Source organism: Cryptomeria japonica, chromosome 10 (genome assembly GCF_030272615.1).
Source record: "Cryptomeria japonica chromosome 10, Sugi_1.0, whole genome shotgun sequence".
Classification (NCBI taxonomy): Eukaryota; Viridiplantae; Streptophyta; class Pinopsida; order Cupressales; family Cupressaceae; genus Cryptomeria; species Cryptomeria japonica.
The window spans coordinates 646,171,481-646,191,356 of NC_081414.1; the positions used below are offsets into that span (position 1 = coordinate 646,171,481).

At 35.6% G+C, this 19,876-nt stretch overlaps 1 protein-coding gene across 1 annotated transcript; it reads left to right on the plus strand.

The window, feature by feature from the left end:
* The first annotated feature begins 2,250 nt into the window (after positions 1-2,250).
* Positions 2,251-7,589, plus strand: LOC131073382 (uncharacterized). The gene is made up of 2 exons (XM_058009806.2): positions 2,251-4,550; positions 7,126-7,589. The coding sequence occupies exons 1-2, from the start codon at positions 2,728-2,730 to the stop codon at positions 7,232-7,234; spliced, it is 1,932 nt and encodes a 643-aa protein (XP_057865789.2). The 5' UTR covers positions 2,251-2,727; the 3' UTR covers positions 7,235-7,589.
* Positions 7,590-19,876: the final 12,287 nt, after the last annotated feature.

Sequence of the window (19,876 nt, forward strand, 5' to 3'; positions counted from 1 at the left end):
ATTGAGGCATCCATTATTGAGATCGCCAACAATTATATTAGGAAATCCCCCCTGAAGCACACAAAATTTTCTCTTAGGGACGAAGCAATTAGGAAAAAGTGGGTCAGTATCATTCTTCCCTTGTTTATTGGTATAGGAGATAATCACAATTTATCAGATAGAAGGAAGTGTGAATGGACTCCACCACACCAAGGTTGGTTCAAGCTCAATTTCGATGGAGCTTCTCGGGGCAACCCTGGTACAACCGGAATAGGTTGTGTTATTCACTCTTGGGAAAGGGATGAGGTGGTTGCTCTTGCTAAACCTATAGGGTCAACCACTAATAATGTGGTAGAAGCCATTGCAATGGTAGAAGGGTTGTTGCTTTGCCATGAAATAGGAATCTAGAATCTAGAAATTGAAGGTGACTCTGCAATCATCATTAACTCCCTTAGATCAGGTATCTCTTGCAATTGGAAAATCATCAATTTAATTAAAAGGACCAAGGATTTACTTCCCTACTTCAACTCTATTATCATCAATCACATCTACAGAGAAGGAAATCGTAGAGAAGATGAACTTGCCAATATAGGAGCAAATGGCAAGGACCTCAAAATCCTAGACATATTTAATACTCTTCCCAATAAGGCATTCCACCTTCCTTCATCCTCCTAGATATCATTTATATGTCATCCCCTATAGGTCGGAAATCCGGGTTCATGCTTCTGAGATCCTTTTGATAGGGCTCATTTTTCATTGGGAATCTTTCCTCTCGTTTTGTTCCCCTAAGTGGCTTACTTTTAACTCCTTCGATGTATTGACCATGACTGTAATGGCCTTGGTTTGTCTTACATTTACATTATTGCATTTACTATAGTAGAATGCAGGTTTTAAGGGTAACCTAAATTTGGACATCTTATGGAAACCTAACTCTGGGTCCCAAATTAAGCCGGTGAAGCCGACTTCTTTCCATCCATGGTTGTTTATGTATTGTAAGAAGTTTTCAGGTTATCCTAACTTTGAGTTTGCAGGAAAGTACTGCTCTGTGTTTGCAGGAAAGCACTGCTTTGTGTTTGCAGGATCCAAATCCATCTTGTTCATTCCCTTCCATGATCAGCGACTGAAAAAATCCAGGATCTCCCAGATTGCCTTTTATCACTTGAAGGACTCGCCTATAATTTGGAACCTCGATGTAGAGTTCAAGCTTCAATTCTCGACAGCATGATGAATTTTAATCAAAGTTTGTTATTGTAATCCCTTAAAGAAGTCAGATACCTGGCTATCAGGGACATGTAAAATTTTCCAAGATTTTTCTTGGGCAAGACCAGAGGTTTTCTTTGTTCGGTTCTTTCCTACCAATGCCCACACCGAACTGAATTTGTAATTGTAATTATTTTTCTTTCTAAATTAATAAAATTTACGGCCTCGGCCCATTATCGAGCAAAAAAAAAAAAAATCTATTAGAAAATGTTGAAGAGAATTTTAATAAATTAAAGGTTGGGATAAAAAAAGGACGATAATAATAAAATCAAGTTTTGTTTTAATAGAGGATTGATTTTAAGTAAATTAAAATTTGTCTCCATACACACATATATATAATAAGAAAATAGTTCTAAAGTAAAATATAACAATTTTAATATATGCTTAGATAGATGCATTTAAGTTATCTACATTGAAAAGAATGTACCTCACAAAAAATTACATAAAATAAGATTAGATTTTCAAATAAATAAGATACATTATGAAAGATCTATAGATGTTTTAATTACACGTACCAATTTTCATACACATTCAGACTTTACAAAAAAATCAAATACATTTTTCTCATATCAACACCCTAATCTTACTACAAAACTACAAATATTTTTAAAAATATATTTATAAAAAAAATATAATAACTAAAACTCCTAATTTTGTTAGTAAATTATTTAACTTATCCAACTTATTATATTTTTTACCAATTTATAATTTTAATCAATATTTCTAAACATAAATTTTTAAGTTTTCTAATTTCTTTTAAGAATAAAGGGTGTACACTCATAATACATAAAACGATAGGAATAATAGCAGAATTAAAGAGTAAAATTAAATTTAACGAATTTTACAGAGCAAACTTTTTCTAATAAATTTTTACTCAATAAAATATGCGTTCTTCCACAATTTACATAAAGATTTTCTTAAAATGCAGAAGAATCTTTATATATGAATAAATATAAGAAAACATCTGACTGTTTATAAATACTCATATACTCTCTTTCTCGGTGAAAAATCTGGGGTGCCAAAGCTTTCCAATGCCAATGGAGACGGATTTGTAAATTTTCATTTTTTCTTCCTAAATTGTTCAATGGTGAAAAACCAAATTCTTCATTATGTAATATTTAGAATGGCACACGAAGACATGCGAATAAATTTGTAACTTTACTCAGTTACAAATTTATTGGTCTGTCTTCCTGTAATCTGTATACAGGTCTATCAAAATTACAGGAGTTTGTACCACAAATTCCAACCACAACTTTAAATATCATGTGAAGAATCCTGTCGTGCACGTCATTTTCGAATTCAGGGACCATATCCAAGTATCTGGAGATTTCCTACCATGCAGTTGCACGTTATGAGAAAATTGGGAAGAATGGAGTATTCCCAGGTGGGGACTCGGGAGATTCCTATAGTTGTATTCCCAAATGGAGATCAAGTTATAACACAAATTTCTTCCCATTAAAATCTGCTAAAACTTTTTACAGATATACCATGTTCAGGGTAAGGATTCACCCATCTGGGTTGGATTCAACTCGGGCTGTAGCATCCTTGAGAAATTCAAAACAATCTGGTTTTTGTAGATTTCATTTGGGCTCTCATTCAAATTTTTTGTCATCAACTCCTCTGGATGGCAGGAAACGCTGTCGTCGATTGCTTCATACAAATGGTATATTGCACAGTGCACCAACCCAGCTCTTAATCAGAGCTCAATCAAATGAGGGGGCTTTGGAGATTGATATAAGGGATAATGAGTCTGGAGGAGATTTCGGGGTTTCAGGGGAATTCTTGAGTGCAGTAGGATTAATAATAGGCACTGCAGTTGGGCCAGGAATATTGGGTTTGCCTGCAGCAACAATAAATGCCGGTACTCTGCCATCAACTGTGACCATTTTGGTCTCATGGGTGTATGCCATTTCATCCATCTTGCTTGTTGCAGAGCTTTCTTATGGTGTCATGGAGGACAGAGGACTGGAAGAGGTGAGTTTTACTGGCCTAGCAAAGCATACTTTGGGAGACAATATGGGAATTCTTGTTGCAGTGGTTTATGCAGTTTTGAACTATGCCCTTTTGGTTGCTTGCATTGCTGGCCTGGGTTCTCTTGTTCAGACATTGATGCCCTCTCTGTCGTCTCTCGTGGCTTGTGCTGTGTTTCCTGTCATAGTTGGTGGGCTTATAGGATTAGCATCCTTTAAGGTAATTGATGGTGTGAATAGAGCTTTGTGTGCTCTTATGGTTGCATCTATTGCTGCACTTGTGGCAGTGGGGGTATTTGTACAGAGACACCGTATATTTGATTCTTTGAACCATGCAGTGTGGGCTCCAGATGTTCTTTTACCTGCTGTCCCTGTAACTGTGCTCACTCTGGGGTTTCATGTCATAACGCCCTATATATGCAAGGTTGTGGGGAGAGAACCTAGGGATGCCCGAATTGCTATTAGCTGTGGTGGGGTTGTGCCTCTTCTAATGGTCTTGTCATGGAATGCAGTTATTTTAGGCCTTGCTCGGTCAAGTACCCATTCTAGGACATTGGATCCAATAAAACTCTTGCTGTGTCTGAATTCCTCTGCTGTGCCTGCAGTGCAAGCATTTATCTTTACAGCCCTCGGAACAACACTGATTGGTTATGCCCTCAGTTTTCCTAAACAGTTGTATGATACTATTTGCTTGATTAGCATGGTTGTCCAAAAGCATTCTAAAGCATATTTGGGGAACTTTCCCAACAAAATGGAAGCTGAAAAAATAGTGAGAAATGGCAATGGAGCTGAAAATATTGCACAAAGAACTGGTACAGCCAATGGAAGTGGCAGAGAGGCTAGCTCGGATGACCTGGTAGAGGGTCAGGAACCTGGTAGAATGGGTGGACAACAAGAAATAGCTTTGAAAGATTCTTCTAGCAGTGGGTATGGAATAAAAAAACCTGCTTACAACGAGCTGAATTGTGCTCAGCGTGATGGAAATATACAAACATTGAACATGGATACCTGTGGAGAGGACAACAACGATATTTCTGGAAACTCCTCTGGTAAGAGCCCGGGCAACAAATTGCCTCTATCAGGCGTAGAAAGTGGCAGTACTGGAAGTAAAGATGACATTTCGTCTACTGAAACAGCAAACTTGTCTAGTCTAAGTCAGTCGAAATCAGGAGAAGCCTTGATGGTATGCCTTGTTCTAGGTCCTCCCACTCTTATTTCAGCCTTCTTCCCCAAAGCTTTTGCAGCAGCGCTTGATTTTGCTGGGGTCTATGCCAACTGTTTCTTGTTTGGCGTCTTACCTCCATTGATGACATGGATCTATCGCTACAACAACGTGAAAAGGTATATACTGAACCCCTCTCTGCAAATATGGATATGACTTTGGAAACATACCTCAATGGATGATATTACTGTTATCACCTTCCTGATGAATGTAACTGTAAGCAGCTTTATAGGTTATATTAACTTCTGTGGCACTTTTCATCAGTGTTTTGAATTACAAATCCAAAACAATGCTTCTTATTTTTAAATGAAATTATTAACAATAAGTTTTGGAGATAAAATTTGAAAATAAAATTGTTTGGAGTCATGTGTCATTCTTTCTTTTCAATATGTAATTGCTGTTTATTTCTAGTCTTCATTTTGTGTAAAAGCATATTTTCAATTTTTAAGCAGTAGCTGTTCCTTAAAATAGTAAAGATTCCAACTTATTACTTAAAATCTTTTCCTAAGAATAGCACCCCTACATTTTAGGACTTTCAATTTGAATAAGCAGAAAAGATGGGGCTATGAATTGCCCAACCAGCTTAATCTTTTTTTCCAAAATAATCCTAAGAAATTAAAGTAGCACCAACTAAAATATTTTAGAAAGCCCCCAAAAGGTTTGTGCCGTTCTGTAAGCTTGGCATTGTACTCATGCAACAAATTTTATATTTGTGTTTGAAAATCTCAATATGAATAATAAAAAGGAAAAGAAACTTGACAAGTAAATACTGGTCGTTTTATTTGCTTGGAAAAATGGAGCCACTATTAATGATCATCTATTTTCAGGTCTTTATAAATCATTTCTCGGCAGTGCTTTCTGCTTCAGCAAAAAATATTCTTTACAAATGAAATAAATCATCTAGTGTCATTCAGATGATGTATTCTGAAGGAAAACTAATGACTGTTCAATAGTCTCTTTCCTGTTTTAAAAAAAAGTAGGCTTTTAATGCTGTCGTTGAAATCAGATATCCTGGGTTAAGTAGGATGAATCTGTAAGTGGCTCGATCAGACTCCAGTTATGGTACTCTGGAGAAAATTATTTCATAGTATTCAGCTCAAAGTTGATGTTGTGGGAAAAAGGTTAAAAACCCATCTTTCTGATGCAAGAGACAGAAAATAAAATTTTCATTTTAATGAGCATAGCTCATCCTTGAACTAAATATTCATCTTCTGCACAGAGCAGGAGAGCAATTGTGGGTGTAAGAATTAATCAGAATGGGTCCATACTTTTTACAAGAGAAGTCAACCCTAAAAATTGATGATTAATATAGTTTCTGAAGGACATTTTCTGTTTCTTCCTGCATTACTGTAGCCCTTTCTTTTCAACGAGGCACTCACTTCATTTAGTTTTTAAAATTAGATCTCGTTATGTATGTCTAATGTGATTGGTCAGCGTTGATTTGTTTCTATGTTCTAATGGACCCATCTCATTGATTCCTGCTAATCTGTTTGTATCTTCTTTCATTTTTCCAGTAGCGTCTGGCAAAATATAATCATGTTCCTCAACTGACTTGAAGTATGTTATGCCTCCCCAAATATATACGTTTCAGACATCATTTCTCTGGCTTCTTTGCTCTGAATTGAAATCTAGTCCAAGGAGCAAAGTGGTGCTTATGTTGAGAGAAATTAAGTTAGAGTTTTTGATATTGCTTATTATATTAACATGTCCAAGACTGGGGCCTTTTGATTTCTAAAACATTCACAGTTCATTGATGTAGTCAGTTATCTTTAACAAAAAGAAATAATTATGATATTGTTATCTGGATTCAAATGTGAAGTTTTCCAGTCAAATCTATTGATCCATATTTCATGAGTAGTGGTTCACAAGAACAACCCATCTCTCATAGGAATGAACCCTACACTTAGCAATCATTACAACTAGGTTATGTTCACATAGTCAAATTATGACATTGCTATCAAGATTCAACTGTAGAGTTTTTGAGTCAAACTTATTGGCCCATGTTTCATGAATATTGGTTCACAAAAACCCATCTCTCATGAGAATGAAAATGCAATGAGTGCTAAGTCTACTATATATTCTTATGAGAGATGGGTTCTTGTGAACCACTGCTCTTGAAACATGACTCAATGAATTTTGACTCAAAAACTACACAATTGAATCCTGATAGTAATATCATAGTTTGACTTGCTATAAAAAATCTTATATTTTATCAAAAAGAAATAAGATAAACTCTGCTCTATGCACAACAACTTAGTGATTAGACAGAAATTGTCATGAAGATGGCATTCATAGCCTTGGGTCATTTCTATGTCTGATGGTACATTCTCCTCCTCCTAGACAGCTGTAACAAGTGTGCTCAAAATTTGTCCAACTAAAATGAAAAAAAGAAGAAGAATGAACCAAATATCTGTAGATCTATATACAGATCGTTCACATCGTGAACTATAAAAAAATCTTTCTTTCTTTTTTTTCTTTTTTCAGTAACCAGAATTTATTGATCCAGATTTTTTTATATATCTGAATATATGTCTTTTAGAAAGAAATTCTACAACTGTCTTATTGATATGATATTTATTTTTAAAAATTAGCATATTCTCATTGACATAGTATGGATCTCTGTCTTTTTTTTTAAAACATTTTTCATACTGAATTCTGACATTATTATTAACAAAATAGATTTTGAAACTGCAGGGAAAAAGATATGGGCAGGAGAAGTGAAGTTTTACTTCCTGGAGGAAAAGGAGCAATAGCGATGCTGTTTGCTATGGCAATTTTCCTCGGATTCAGGTTGCCAAGTTAGATCAACATGTTAACTGGTGATTGACATGTTGATCGAATAAGAAAAATCATTCTGGATTTTTTTCGAAAATCGGATTTGATCAAATGTGGCCTCATAATTTTATTAGTGCTGAGGCATCATAGTTCTATCAGACACAAGTTGAAAACTTGTAGTATATGTCATATTGAAAGTTTTATCGTGCGCTTTTTTGCCATTTCTTAGCTATATTTTCTACCGCTCTCCTCTTCACGACGTGCCACCTCAATTAGTTGACATGGAAGGACAATAATATTAGGTTTTTTCATGTTTTTTTAATTTCTAGATTAAAAAACAAATGAATTCATAACAGCATTTTAGTTAGGCTAATTTCAACACAAAATGGTACTGTAATTTTTTTTTAATCTGTAATTTTTTTTTAATGAAGATTTAGTTACTGAAAATTTTGCAGAAACTTGTTGTGTTTTGTGGATTTTAGACATTGTACAGAGTGTTGTTTTGTGTGGAGATTAGCCGCATCCTTTTGTTATATTGGACTTGAAAGCAAATTAAATGTGGAAATCCAATTGTATATATATAGTCTAGCTCCCCTACCACCTACTGTAAAAAATAGAAGGCAACTAATCTATGATAAATTTAATCAAAAACTAATCTATGATAAACATATTTTTTTTGTAATTCAAAATGTAATAGTATTATAATCTCCATCCCACTTAGGTTAAGGATGGTGGATGTGGGGACATGGATGGATGACCAAGGGCATAGATTTTAAAGATGGTAGCAAGATGGTCATAGGTAAAGGTTTGGGGCAATGCCTCTTGTAAGGCCTAGGCGCATTGCATGTGGTGTATTCATTGTTGTGATACAACATGGGGTCAAGGGGCAAAGCCCTTGTCAGCCCCACCCAAATTAAGGCCTTCAAAATCATACAAATCTTCACAGTACAAATCATTTTTCAATTTTATCAATATGTTTTCTACAACATCAAGCCCTTACTATTGCTCTCATTGAACATAATGTTTGCACTTAATTGATGAAGACTTGGCTAATGTGCTCACTCTTGCTATTGCTCTCATTTTTCCTATCCTAATGCTCTCTCTTTTGCAACTTGTAGCCTTACTTAATGTTGTTGAAACTTAATATTGATTTGTAGTGAGGATATTATTTGAATTTATTGGTTTTTGTGAATGCTTAGGGGATGGGTGGGTTCCACAAACCATTAGGTTTAAGGTTAGTAGCTTGAATAATTGAAAATGCTTTGTTTTTTTGTTTTTTTTTTTAATTATTTTATTTAGATTTCTAATACACAAGATGGTTGAGAGATTCTAATGCATTTGAAAGATTTGACAAGTCACTTGTGGGTCCCTAATATGTCCCTCCATTTCCCTGAAGTCTCCAAATTAGGGGGATTCCCTAGAAATGTCCCCTTTTAGGGACATCATGTTGTCATGCCCCACCATGAGATCATTGCCTTTCAATCAAATTGTAGCCTGAATATCCTTGAATAACCATAAGGCCTAGCTAATAAAATAAAAGAGAAATCAATCCCTCGTCAAGTTAAGGATAATCAACCTTCTATTGGAAGACTAGATCATAGCCCTTGTCTTATAATTAAATTGTTAAATCAAGAGGGTTTGGGGGGGGGAGCTCTTCTATTTAAAGACTCCAGTTAAAGGTACACATGAATACGTATTAAAATCACCAAAGTAGCCTAGATAAAAAGGGAGCAATAAAATTTAAAAGGAGCAATGATTATCAAGGCATAAATTAATATGATTTCCAAGGCAATGATTAGCATGTTCTAAGGCAACAATTATTATAAACAAAAGACAAGGATTAATAAGTGTTAACAAAAGTTATGTCCTTTTAAAGGGACATCCCTTTTCAAAAGGGCCTCTCTCTTCATAGAGACATTATGATATAAATGGGACCGACCTGCTTGTGGGAGAGGATTAGGAAGAAAGATATATACTATTGATGATAAAAAAAGTTGTCTTATTTATAAAACATCACAATTTTCTAATTCTTTAGCTGACAACCACACAAGGAGTGAACATCATTCTTTCCCTTGATCAATGACCTTTAGTCTTAACATAATATTAAACAAAGAGATTTACAAGATCCATTATGGATGAAGAGGCATGTGGTTATAACAATGATTATGAAGGTGCAATTATCTCTAATGCAACGATCATTATCAAGGAATTTGATATAAGAAATCTACATTCATAAACAATAGACTTGTGAACTAACAAGTATTGTGGTATTCAATGTGATGTTAATGTCTAATATATATTCTCATATGTATTTTGATATTTATATTTAGTTAGCAAGGAGAATTACTAAACTATCTAGATTCTTCAATTATTGATTTAATTTATTTATTCTCCTATAAGCAATCATGTATGGGTTAGTAAGGAGACACAATTGGGAGATTGGATATGGGTTCCCCACTCTAAGTAGGCCACCCCAATGTTGGATGGAGAAGAAATTCTCGCCATTGGTAGGCCAAGGGGTGTTATATCAAGCCCTTTGGGCTTAGTTGCAATGAATTTTTTGGGTGCTCTATTGTGTGTTCCTCTCCAACCCCTATGATGGTTGGTTGTTGGAAGTGAAACTAGAGAATACAAGAAATCATGTATGGGTTAGTACAAAGGCATGATTAGGAGAGTAGATACGGATTCCCCCTCTAAGTAGACTAGCCCAATGTTGGATGGAGAAGAAACTCCCGCCACTTGTGGGCCAAGGAGTGTTATATCACACCCTTGGACTTAGTTGTAGTGAGTGTTTTGGGTGCCCTATTGTGCATTCCTCACCAATCCCTACTATGGTTGACTATTAGAAATGTACTATAGATTTATGTATGTGATATTAATTGCTTATTTACTTTATAAAGTTCAATAGATATTATATGATTTAATTATAGAATATTATTTGTTTAACAAATTATGTTATGAAATTTTTACTTTGGGAAAAATTTGTTGGCAATTGGAGGAATTGATTATGTGTTGCATTGATGGCAACATCAGATGTTTTGGTTGTTTACTGACTTCCAGAAGGTTCCGGTAGAGTGGTTGGTTTATGATATTGATCTGGTATGCTTTGGCTTGTGGATTTGGTTTAGATCTGTCATTCATGCTATTCAGATGGGTATCATGATTAGTTGGTGGTGCAGGAGCACCCTTCAAAGGGCTCCCACCATTTGTTTTTTTTGTGTTCTTTCTTCTTTATGAAGCCATTGTATATAAAATAAAGAGCCATGTGCTCATGGGTCCTAGGTAGGGTCCTAGTTGAGGTCTTAGGGTCATAAGTCAAGATTGAGATTTTCTTGAAAATAGAGGGTATGTGTGCCTTTGAGGTGTTTAGGGGTCCTTCATAGCATGGTAGTGTCCTTAGGTTGGCCCAATGTGGGTCTAGGAGTCAAGAAAAGCAACATTGGGAAAGTTGCTCAAAAGTTGCAAAAGTTGCATGACAACTTTAAAAAGTTGTCAAGCAACTTTTCCACCATGAGGTCAAAATCTTTAGGTTAGCATGGAAAACCCTAGTATGGGCACATAGACCGGGGAGAGGGTAGTATAAGTATTTGCAAACCCTAAATTAATGGGTTGGATGTTAGATGTTGTACGGCCCAAGCAAACTGACTGACTATGACTGCAATTTTTGTTGCTAGTCGGCACAAATGGAGTAAAGAAAGATCATTAATGGATTGATTTCCATGCAAAACTATGTGGAGTGTCTTGTATGGTGTGTTCACTTTCATTTTGAGCAATTATATTAGGTTTTGATTTGTAAGTGAGGTGTGTTTGTAAATATTTTGTAAGTTGCAATCTCTCTGTCCAGTTTTTGACTGGTTTGAATAAATGGGTTCATAACTCCATTCCCCATTGTGGAATCACCATGAAACCATGGGGAATGAGAGTACAGACCCTGTACTATAGTTCAATGCAATCAGGGCCCTTGAAAATGCAAGGATTCCATACAAAGACCCACTCCTAGGCGAGACTGGACAGTGCCCGGCTAGGAAGGATTAAGTTGCAGAGGTCTTGGAGAGAAAGGAAGGTCAGAGGAGGAGGCACCCTTTGGAGAAGTTGTAGAGGGGTGAGTGGTGTATCATTGGTGTGAAGGAGGAGCTTCCACCAATCCAGACAAGGTGGCAAGAGCATCGAACCCACATTGTGACCCTGGCAGGCCTAGAAACCCTCCTAAAAACCCTTAAAAACTTTAAAATCCATCTAGGGCAGTTTACAGACACTTGAAGGCCCTAAACCAGGAAAATCCTTGAGTTCTTGCTAAATGAATAGTAGGTCTTTTGGGAAGTTTCACAAGAAAGTGCATCATTTGTGAGAGGGAGCCCTAAAGGACCGGGTAGGAGGCCTAATTGGTCATAATCCTTGTAGCCCTATTTTGTAGGCAAAACACAAAATAGTGAAATCAGTAAGGGGTTGGAAGCTTGAAACCTCTTGGGGGAACATGAATGGGTGGAAAAACCATGAATTAGACCTGACCTAACCTTGCTAAGACCTAGGAAGGTGTGGAACAAGCCTAACCCTTATTGACCTAAGTAAGGGTTTCTTGAATCTCATGAGTAGGTGAGACCTTAGGAGTAGTTTTTCAACTTGTTGGTGGGTGGATTGGGCAAGGTCAGGGGATTCCTCAAGCAGGGGAAGTCCTAGAGACCCTAGGGTGTGGTTAGAACACCTAGTGATCCAAGGAAAGGATCCAAGATCATAGACTAGGCTAGTATATCCCAAACCCCATCCCATCAGTTGGTTTGGGATTTGATGACTCGGGAGCTATCATTTGTTCTAGTAAGCCTTTTGGTCACCGGTAAGGGTTCTGCTAATAGAACTTTGTTGATGACCTTTTGATGCATGTGATAAGTGGTGTTGGCATGACTTCTAGATGGCTTTCGGGATGTTGTTGGTTATCTTGTTCGTGTTCCTATTGATCAATGGTGTTGGATTTGGGTCCAGACCTAATGCTATCATATTCGGCTAGGTTATGGATCAGTTTGTGTAATGTGTTGGTGGATGATCCCGATGCATTACCAGTTGAGTTTATTGATTGGATTATGTTGTTTTGGTCTTAGGATGACTTGGTTGATCATTAGATTGCAGATTTAAGTTATGAATTTATTGTATTATCTTTTAGGTGGGTGACCTAATTGTTTAGGTCCCGGTTTGGTATAAATATGATGTAAGATCTCTTTGTAGATCGTGGTCATAGGTTATGGGATTATCTGTGTGCAAATAAAGTTGTAATCATATGCAGAGGTTTTGGTCGATCATCGGTGATCGAATTGGGTTGGTGAAAGAGGTTTAAGACCTCCGGTACAGAGCTTAATCAGAACTATACTCAGGCATAGGAGATGCTATTCTTGCAGTTCATTCTTCTTCTGAATTGTAGTCTAGATTTATTTTGTAGTCAGCGAGGCTCCTTTTATGATGAGCAGTGCGGTCTAGGCTGTTGGCCTTCCTGCATGTGCAGGCCCCTCTTATTTTAATCACATACTTACTGCATAAGTATTATCTGACTGTGGGTAGGCTTCCCACCATGGTTTTTCCCTTTATCGGGTTTTCCACGTACAAATCTTGGTGTTATCTTTTGTGGATGGTTTGTAAATGTTTTGTGGTTTATATTTGTGTTTAACTGTTATATCTGCTATTTCGGTATTTGGTTTATGTATTCCAGTAATAAGGTTTTAATGCATAAAGTTCTATAATCTATTGACAACTAATTCTCCCCCCCCCTCTCAGTTGTCCTCTGGTTATCTGAGTTGTCTAACAAAATCAAGTATACCCCAATTAGGGGGACATTACAATTGGTATAAGAGCATTAATCTTGCCAACCTATGGGAAAAACCTACTTAACCACTATACAATTAGTGTTAAATTTTTAACCCCCTCTTAAGTGAATTCAAGAATAAAATCAAATAGGCCAAGATTGTTATTCTATATGTGTGTGTCTTTCAAATATATATTGCATGCCTTTTCTATATTCGTGTGTACACTTCCTATCTTGTATGTATTTATGTATATTTCTTTTTGCCTTACATATGTACATGTTTCATGTCTTTTCATGTGTATACACCTTATGGGTATTCATCTATATATACCTTTGTTGTAAAACAAGGTGAAGAAAGCTTGCAGTATGAACTTTAAATGAATATTATTGAAAATTTGAAACTAAAATAAACCCTTATCAAAGTGATTGTAGAATCAAAACAAGAACAAGAAAACCATTACACATGAAACACCAGATTTATATGGAGAAACCCTTTATTACTAATCAAATAAATATTACAACAACAATACACTTCTTTTTTAGACCTCTGTAAAATTTGATAACACTTTGTTATCCTAGAAATTGAACAATATTGAATCAATAACTCTAGCATAAGTCCCCAATTTATAGAGATTTGTGGGATGAATACCACCATGGTATTACCAAACAATAAGATAGAAAACCACATGGAAAAACTCACATGTATCTCCTTGAAATGAGTAAAAAATACTCAAAATAGCCTCTTACAGATGCTCTTACAACTGTCTTAAGGCATCTCTCATGCATGGGCACCTACGTAAGGATTTTATCATAAATATTGTCATAGAATTAATAATGACTATCATAATTTCTATAAATGCTCTTACAAACCTTGAAAAGTGTGCAACCACCTCAAAATAAAGGATTCCAAGAGGGGATGCGTAGCTATTTTGTCTTTTTCCTAGAGGACAAATGATAAAAGTAACTTTGGCTTTACATGATCTCTTTCACCACCGTTGGTTAAATGGTTTAACCTCTTATGAGTAAACTACAAAATACATTGGGAAACTAATAAATAAAGGATTTACAAGGTTGATGGAACCTGAATCCTAACATTCTCTTACTTGACATCATACATTGTAAATTACCTCATAAAGATCTAAACTACAAATCAAGTATAGTGATCAAGGCCCATGTCCTTCCTGCACCAAGAGAATTTGGTTGTAGTTACTAGCTTTGTAAGAGAATCTACAACATTATCCAAAGTGTCAACTTTCTCAATCAAGACTTGTCACTCTCAACCATGTCTCACGCAAAGTGATACTGAACATCAATATGTTTAGTACGAGTAAGATACATAAGTTTTTTGGCCAAACATATGGCACTCTGATTGTCACATCCAATCCTCATTGTCTTACAATCAAAACCAATACCATTGCCAAGTTTCTGTAACCAAACTACCTCCTTGGAGGCATGCATAATAGCCATATAATTTGCTTCAGTGGTGGACAATGCAACTATAGGCCTTTTACTCATCCAACTCATTGCACCTCTAAATAAAGTAAACACATAGCCACTAGTGAACCTTTGACTATCCAGGTCACCTGCCCAATCTGCATCAACAAATCCCTGTATGTCCAATGACTTATCTACATTATTGGTACCATAAAGAACCAAATAGTAATCAAAAGTACCACATAAGTATCTTAATACCATTTTAACAAAAGTCTAATACTCTTTAGTTGAGTTAGACATACACTTTCTTAGAACACCCACTACTTAGGATATATCTAGTCTAGTACAAACCATTGCATACATCAAACTACCAATGGCACTAGCATAAGGAACAATAGACATCTCTTCAATATCATCATCAGATTAAGGACACATGTCTAAACTCAACTTAGTACCAACCAAAAATGGAATACTTACTAATCTATAGTCTTGCATTTTAAATCTCTACAAAATGGTATCAAAATACTTACTCTAACTTAACCAAAGATTAATGTGAACTTGATCCTTGCTGATTTCCATCCCAAGAGTATATCTAGCAGCCCCCAAATCCTTCATATCAAATGTGCCAGGAAGCTTAGTTTTGAGCTCTCTAACCATTTCCTTGTTGTTACCAATAAACATGTCATCAACACACACGACAATAATTAATAACTGATCATCAATAACCTTAATATAAACACAATGATCCTCTTTACTTATAATATAACCCAACTTTAATGCAAAAGAATCAAACTTATGGTACCACATCTTGGGTGACTGTTTCAAACCACACAGTCACTGTTTTAACTTGCAAACCAAGATTTCTTTTCCTTTCTCAACAAAAGCACCAAGTTGTCACATCTAAATCTCTTCTTCAAGATCCCCATGCAAGAAAACAGTTTTAACATCCATTTTCTCTATCTCAAAATCACAAGCAATAACAATAGATAATAGAAATCTCATAGAATTTAGTCTAGCAACAAGAGAGAATATTTCACTGAAATCAACTCTCTCTCTTTGGGAGTAGCCCTTAGCTACCAATTTGGCCTTGTACCTCTCTAACTGATTGTCCACTTTGAATTTCTTCTTAAATACCCCTCTGCATCCAATGGGCTTTCTTACTTTGGGAAAACTAACAAGATTCTAGGTGTCACAACTATCCAAAGTTGTCAACTCCTCCTACATGGCCTACATCCAAGACTCACTCTCCTTGGAAGAGAGTGCTTCCCTGTAAGATATAGGTTCATTGTCAATAATTAATACAAAAAACTTAAAACAAAAATCTAATGGGTTGTACTTGTCAACTGGATTTTGTTGCCTTGTGGACCTTCTCAAAGGTGGTGTAAGAGGTTCTTCTTCATTATTTTCAACTTTTTCTATCACAACTAAATCTTCAAAAATTTCACTTGAACTCTCTTCTTCTTAGCCATCTTCTTATCCATCTCTTCATTCTTCCACATGTGCATGTTCTTACTTAGTTTCAAAATGCACTATTTTTTATTTTTCCTTTGGTTGTTCTTCACCTGAGCTAGCTCTAAATTCCCTAAAAATGACATCTCTAGAAAAGATCGTTTTATGATTTAGAGGATTTGAAAGCTTATAACCTTTTAAATTCTCATCATATCCTACAAAGATGCATTTCTAAGCTTTTGGATCCAATTTAGATCGCTCTCTTGAGGCACATGAACAAAAGCCTCATAGCTAAAGACCCTTAAATGTAAAACTAAAGGTTTTTACCCAACCACATCTCATAAGATGTTTTATCAACAAGAGCTTTACAAGGAGATCTATTAATTAAATAAATAGTAGTACCAACAACTTCTACCCAAAAATATTTATCAAGATTAGCACTACTTAACATGCTCTTTCCATTAATGTATAGTTCATTCTTTCTGCTACCCCATTTTGTTGGAGAATGTAAGGTGTAGTCTTTTGCATAATAATTCCTGTATGTTTACAAAAATCATCAAATTTCCTAGAGAAATATTCACCTCCATTGTCATATTTCAATAATCTTATCTTATAATTTGATTGCTTTCAATCAATTTCTTAAATTCCTTAAACTCGATGAAAACTTCAGATTTTGAATGCATAAAATAAATTCAAGTATATCTTGAGACATCATCAATTAATGAAACATAATACCAATTTATATTCAAAGAGTCAACATCCACGAGACCACATACATCCAAATGAAAAATCTTTAAAAGTTTCTTATCTTTAGTAACTCCTTTAGGAAATGAAGATCTATTTTGTTTATCAAACACATAGTGATTATAGAGATCGCTCTTACTAATACAATAATTAGAAATCCCCTCAACTAGTTTCTTATCTAGAATGGTCTTAAGACCTTTTTCACCACTGTGACCCAGTCTATGATGCCACAACATACATGCATTTTCAGTCCTAGTTAAAAAAGATAGATTACAAAAAGTAGAAGCATGTAACTTTAAAAAAGTCCCCATTCAAGATCCTTTAGCCACTACCAAACTTCTCCTTACCAACCCGCAACTAGACTTATCAAATGTCACATGCATTCTATAATCATTTAACTTGGAAACTGAAAGTAAACTTCATGTAAGATCTGAAATATGCAAAACCTTATCAATGGAAACAATCCTCCCATCATTGAAACACAACTTTACCTTTCCTTTGCCAACAAACTTCACTGAGGTGTTATCAGCAAGAAAAAATTCTCCTCCATCACATCCTTTATACTTAAAAAACAACTCCTTGTGAGGAGTCATATGGTAGGAAGTACCTAAATCAACAAGTCAAGCATCATTACTAATATAGTTAGCTAAAATAAATAAAGAATTGAAATCACCATCATCTGAGGACTTATTCATGGAAGCTTCAATGCTCTTTTTCTTGTTTCCACACTCCTTCACATGCCCTCTTTTGTTAGCAACAACAATGAAGGAAAACTGAGAGGTGGGGGGGTGAATCAGTTTTCATCGGATCTACAAACTTAACCATAAAAATAGATCTGATAAACTACAACAATAACAAAGATAAGCAAGTTGATAAAACAACACACAACACCAAGATTTTGATGTGGAAAACCCGGTTAAGGGAAAAACCACGGTGGGAACCTACCCACAATAAGATGATACTCTGCAGTAGTATGTGAAAATATTACAATGGGAAATGCACATGCATTCAGGCACACTGCCTAGAGCTCACTGCTCAAAAGATAATGACCTAGAAGGCTACAACTCTTAGGGAAGTCTCACTGACTTACAACAAGATTCAGACTACAATCCAGAAGGAATGAAGTGAAAGAATGGCATCGTCAAATGCTTGATTACAGTTCTAGTTAAGCACAATGGCTGCTTTGCAACACCAATCTCTTCTCAATCACCATGTCGAAGGATGAATCACTTGTTTGCACATACACGACTCTTTGATAATGCAGACACAACCTATATCTCTAAATTACATGACAATATCACCTATTTATACAATTCATCAACCTTGACAATAAGGTCAGCTAAACCCTCAACCCTCAATTACAAAATTACATCACATGATACAAAGATGAACCACTAGACCAATATAATGATATGCATGACATAACATGGACCTAAATAAAATTCACAAACACTCATCACCACTGGTAATCACGCCAAGATCAATTACAACACGCTACACCAACAGGAAAGCTGCATAACATGAAGAACATCACCGGTTCAACAAAGTCACCAAGAAAATGCACAATGATCAATGTGGATCATCAAAGAAAATAGGACATACTTAGGAAACATCAAAAATAATGTTAGAACCATTAGTAATAGTTGCACCAATACCACTTATCAAATCTTCGTAGATCAACATCTGAAACTCAAGAACACACAAATAGAAACAATTGTCATGAAGAAAAGATAACTTGCAGAGTATCAAATCATGAACCATCTGAAAAGAAGATACAAAATACCATCCCAAATAATCTCCCAACATCTCAGCATAAGATCTAATCACACCGAAATATATCGGAGGAAATACTGAACTCTACAAAGTACTGATTAGATAAACAAAATACAAAACCAGATCATCTGATATGATCAATTAAGATTTTTGGATCACCAAAACCAATACAAAAGAGTATAATAATACTATAAATACTCCATACACCAAACCATGATCCCAATAAACCAATCTGCAATCACTAGAGCAGGAATATGTTGACATCAATGACAACAACATATCGTAGCAACAACAATGTCCAACAATCTTCCCCTTTGGCATTGATGGCAACATATGAATATCAAAAACAATCAATGCAAAGAAATAAAATAGACTCCCCTTAAGATCAAGTAGATAAAGTGGTTTTTTCACATGCATCTCTCCCCCTTTGACAACAATGCCAAAGATCTCAAAATAGATAACCAAACTCTCCCCTTAGATAAACAAATCATGAATGTCTCCCCCTAAAACACATAACTAGACTACTCCACCAGAGGAGAAACACCAACTCATCAATCTAGATAGAAAGATAAGGCTCTGAGATCCACTAGATTAATGCAACTCAATGCATCTAGTTCTCATCAGGAGGGGTGGATACCCCTAACTTGTCTCTCAAATAGACAAACGTATCTGGAAGAAAAGGCTTAGTGAAAATATCAACAACTTGTTCCTTTGTAGACACATACTCCAACCTCACTTCCTCTTCATTGAATTTTTCTCCTAAGTAATGATATTTTATTGACACATGTTTAGTTTTTGAATGTTGCACTGGATTCTTTGACATGTTAATAGCACCAGAACTATCATAGTATATGACATTAGGCTCCTCATAGATAACTTTGATATCCTTCAACATTTACTTCATCCAAACCACCTAAGTGCAGCTACCAGAAACAACAATGTACTTAGCTTTAGTAGTAGATAAGGATACTGAATCTTGTTTCTTACTAGCCCATGAAACCAATTTCTTACCCAAAAATAATGCACTAGCGGAGGTACTCTTCCACTCATCAACATCACTAGATCAATCGACATCAGTGTAAGCACATAACATGAAATCATTATTCTTCGGATACCACAAACCATGATACACAGTCCCTTTCAAATATTTGAATATCCTCTTCACAACAATGACATGACTCTCTTTTGGATCATCTTGATATCTAGTAGACATGCACACAACATGCATAATATCAGGCCTAGTTTGAGTAAGAAAAATTAGTCCACCAACCATAGATTTGTACAAACTTTGATTAGCTTTTGGAGATTCATCATTTTTAGACAATTTGCAACCAGTCACCATAGGAGTTCTAACTGGTTTAGAGTCATCTAACCCAAACTTCTTCAACAATTCCTTCACATATTTAGTTTGAGATATAAAAATACCTTTTTCCAGTCTGTGAAATTTGCAAACCTAAGAAAAAATTCATCTCTCCTATCATA

Coding starts and splice junctions, on each gene's coding strand:
- LOC131073382 (XM_058009806.2), top strand. CDS start 2,728: ATGTTCAGGGTAAGGATTCACCCATCTGGGTTGGATTCAACTCGGGCT. Junction 4,551..7,125: donor CGCTACAACAACGTGAAAAG/GTATATACTGAA, acceptor TTGAAACTGCAG/GGAAAAAGATATGGGCAGGA.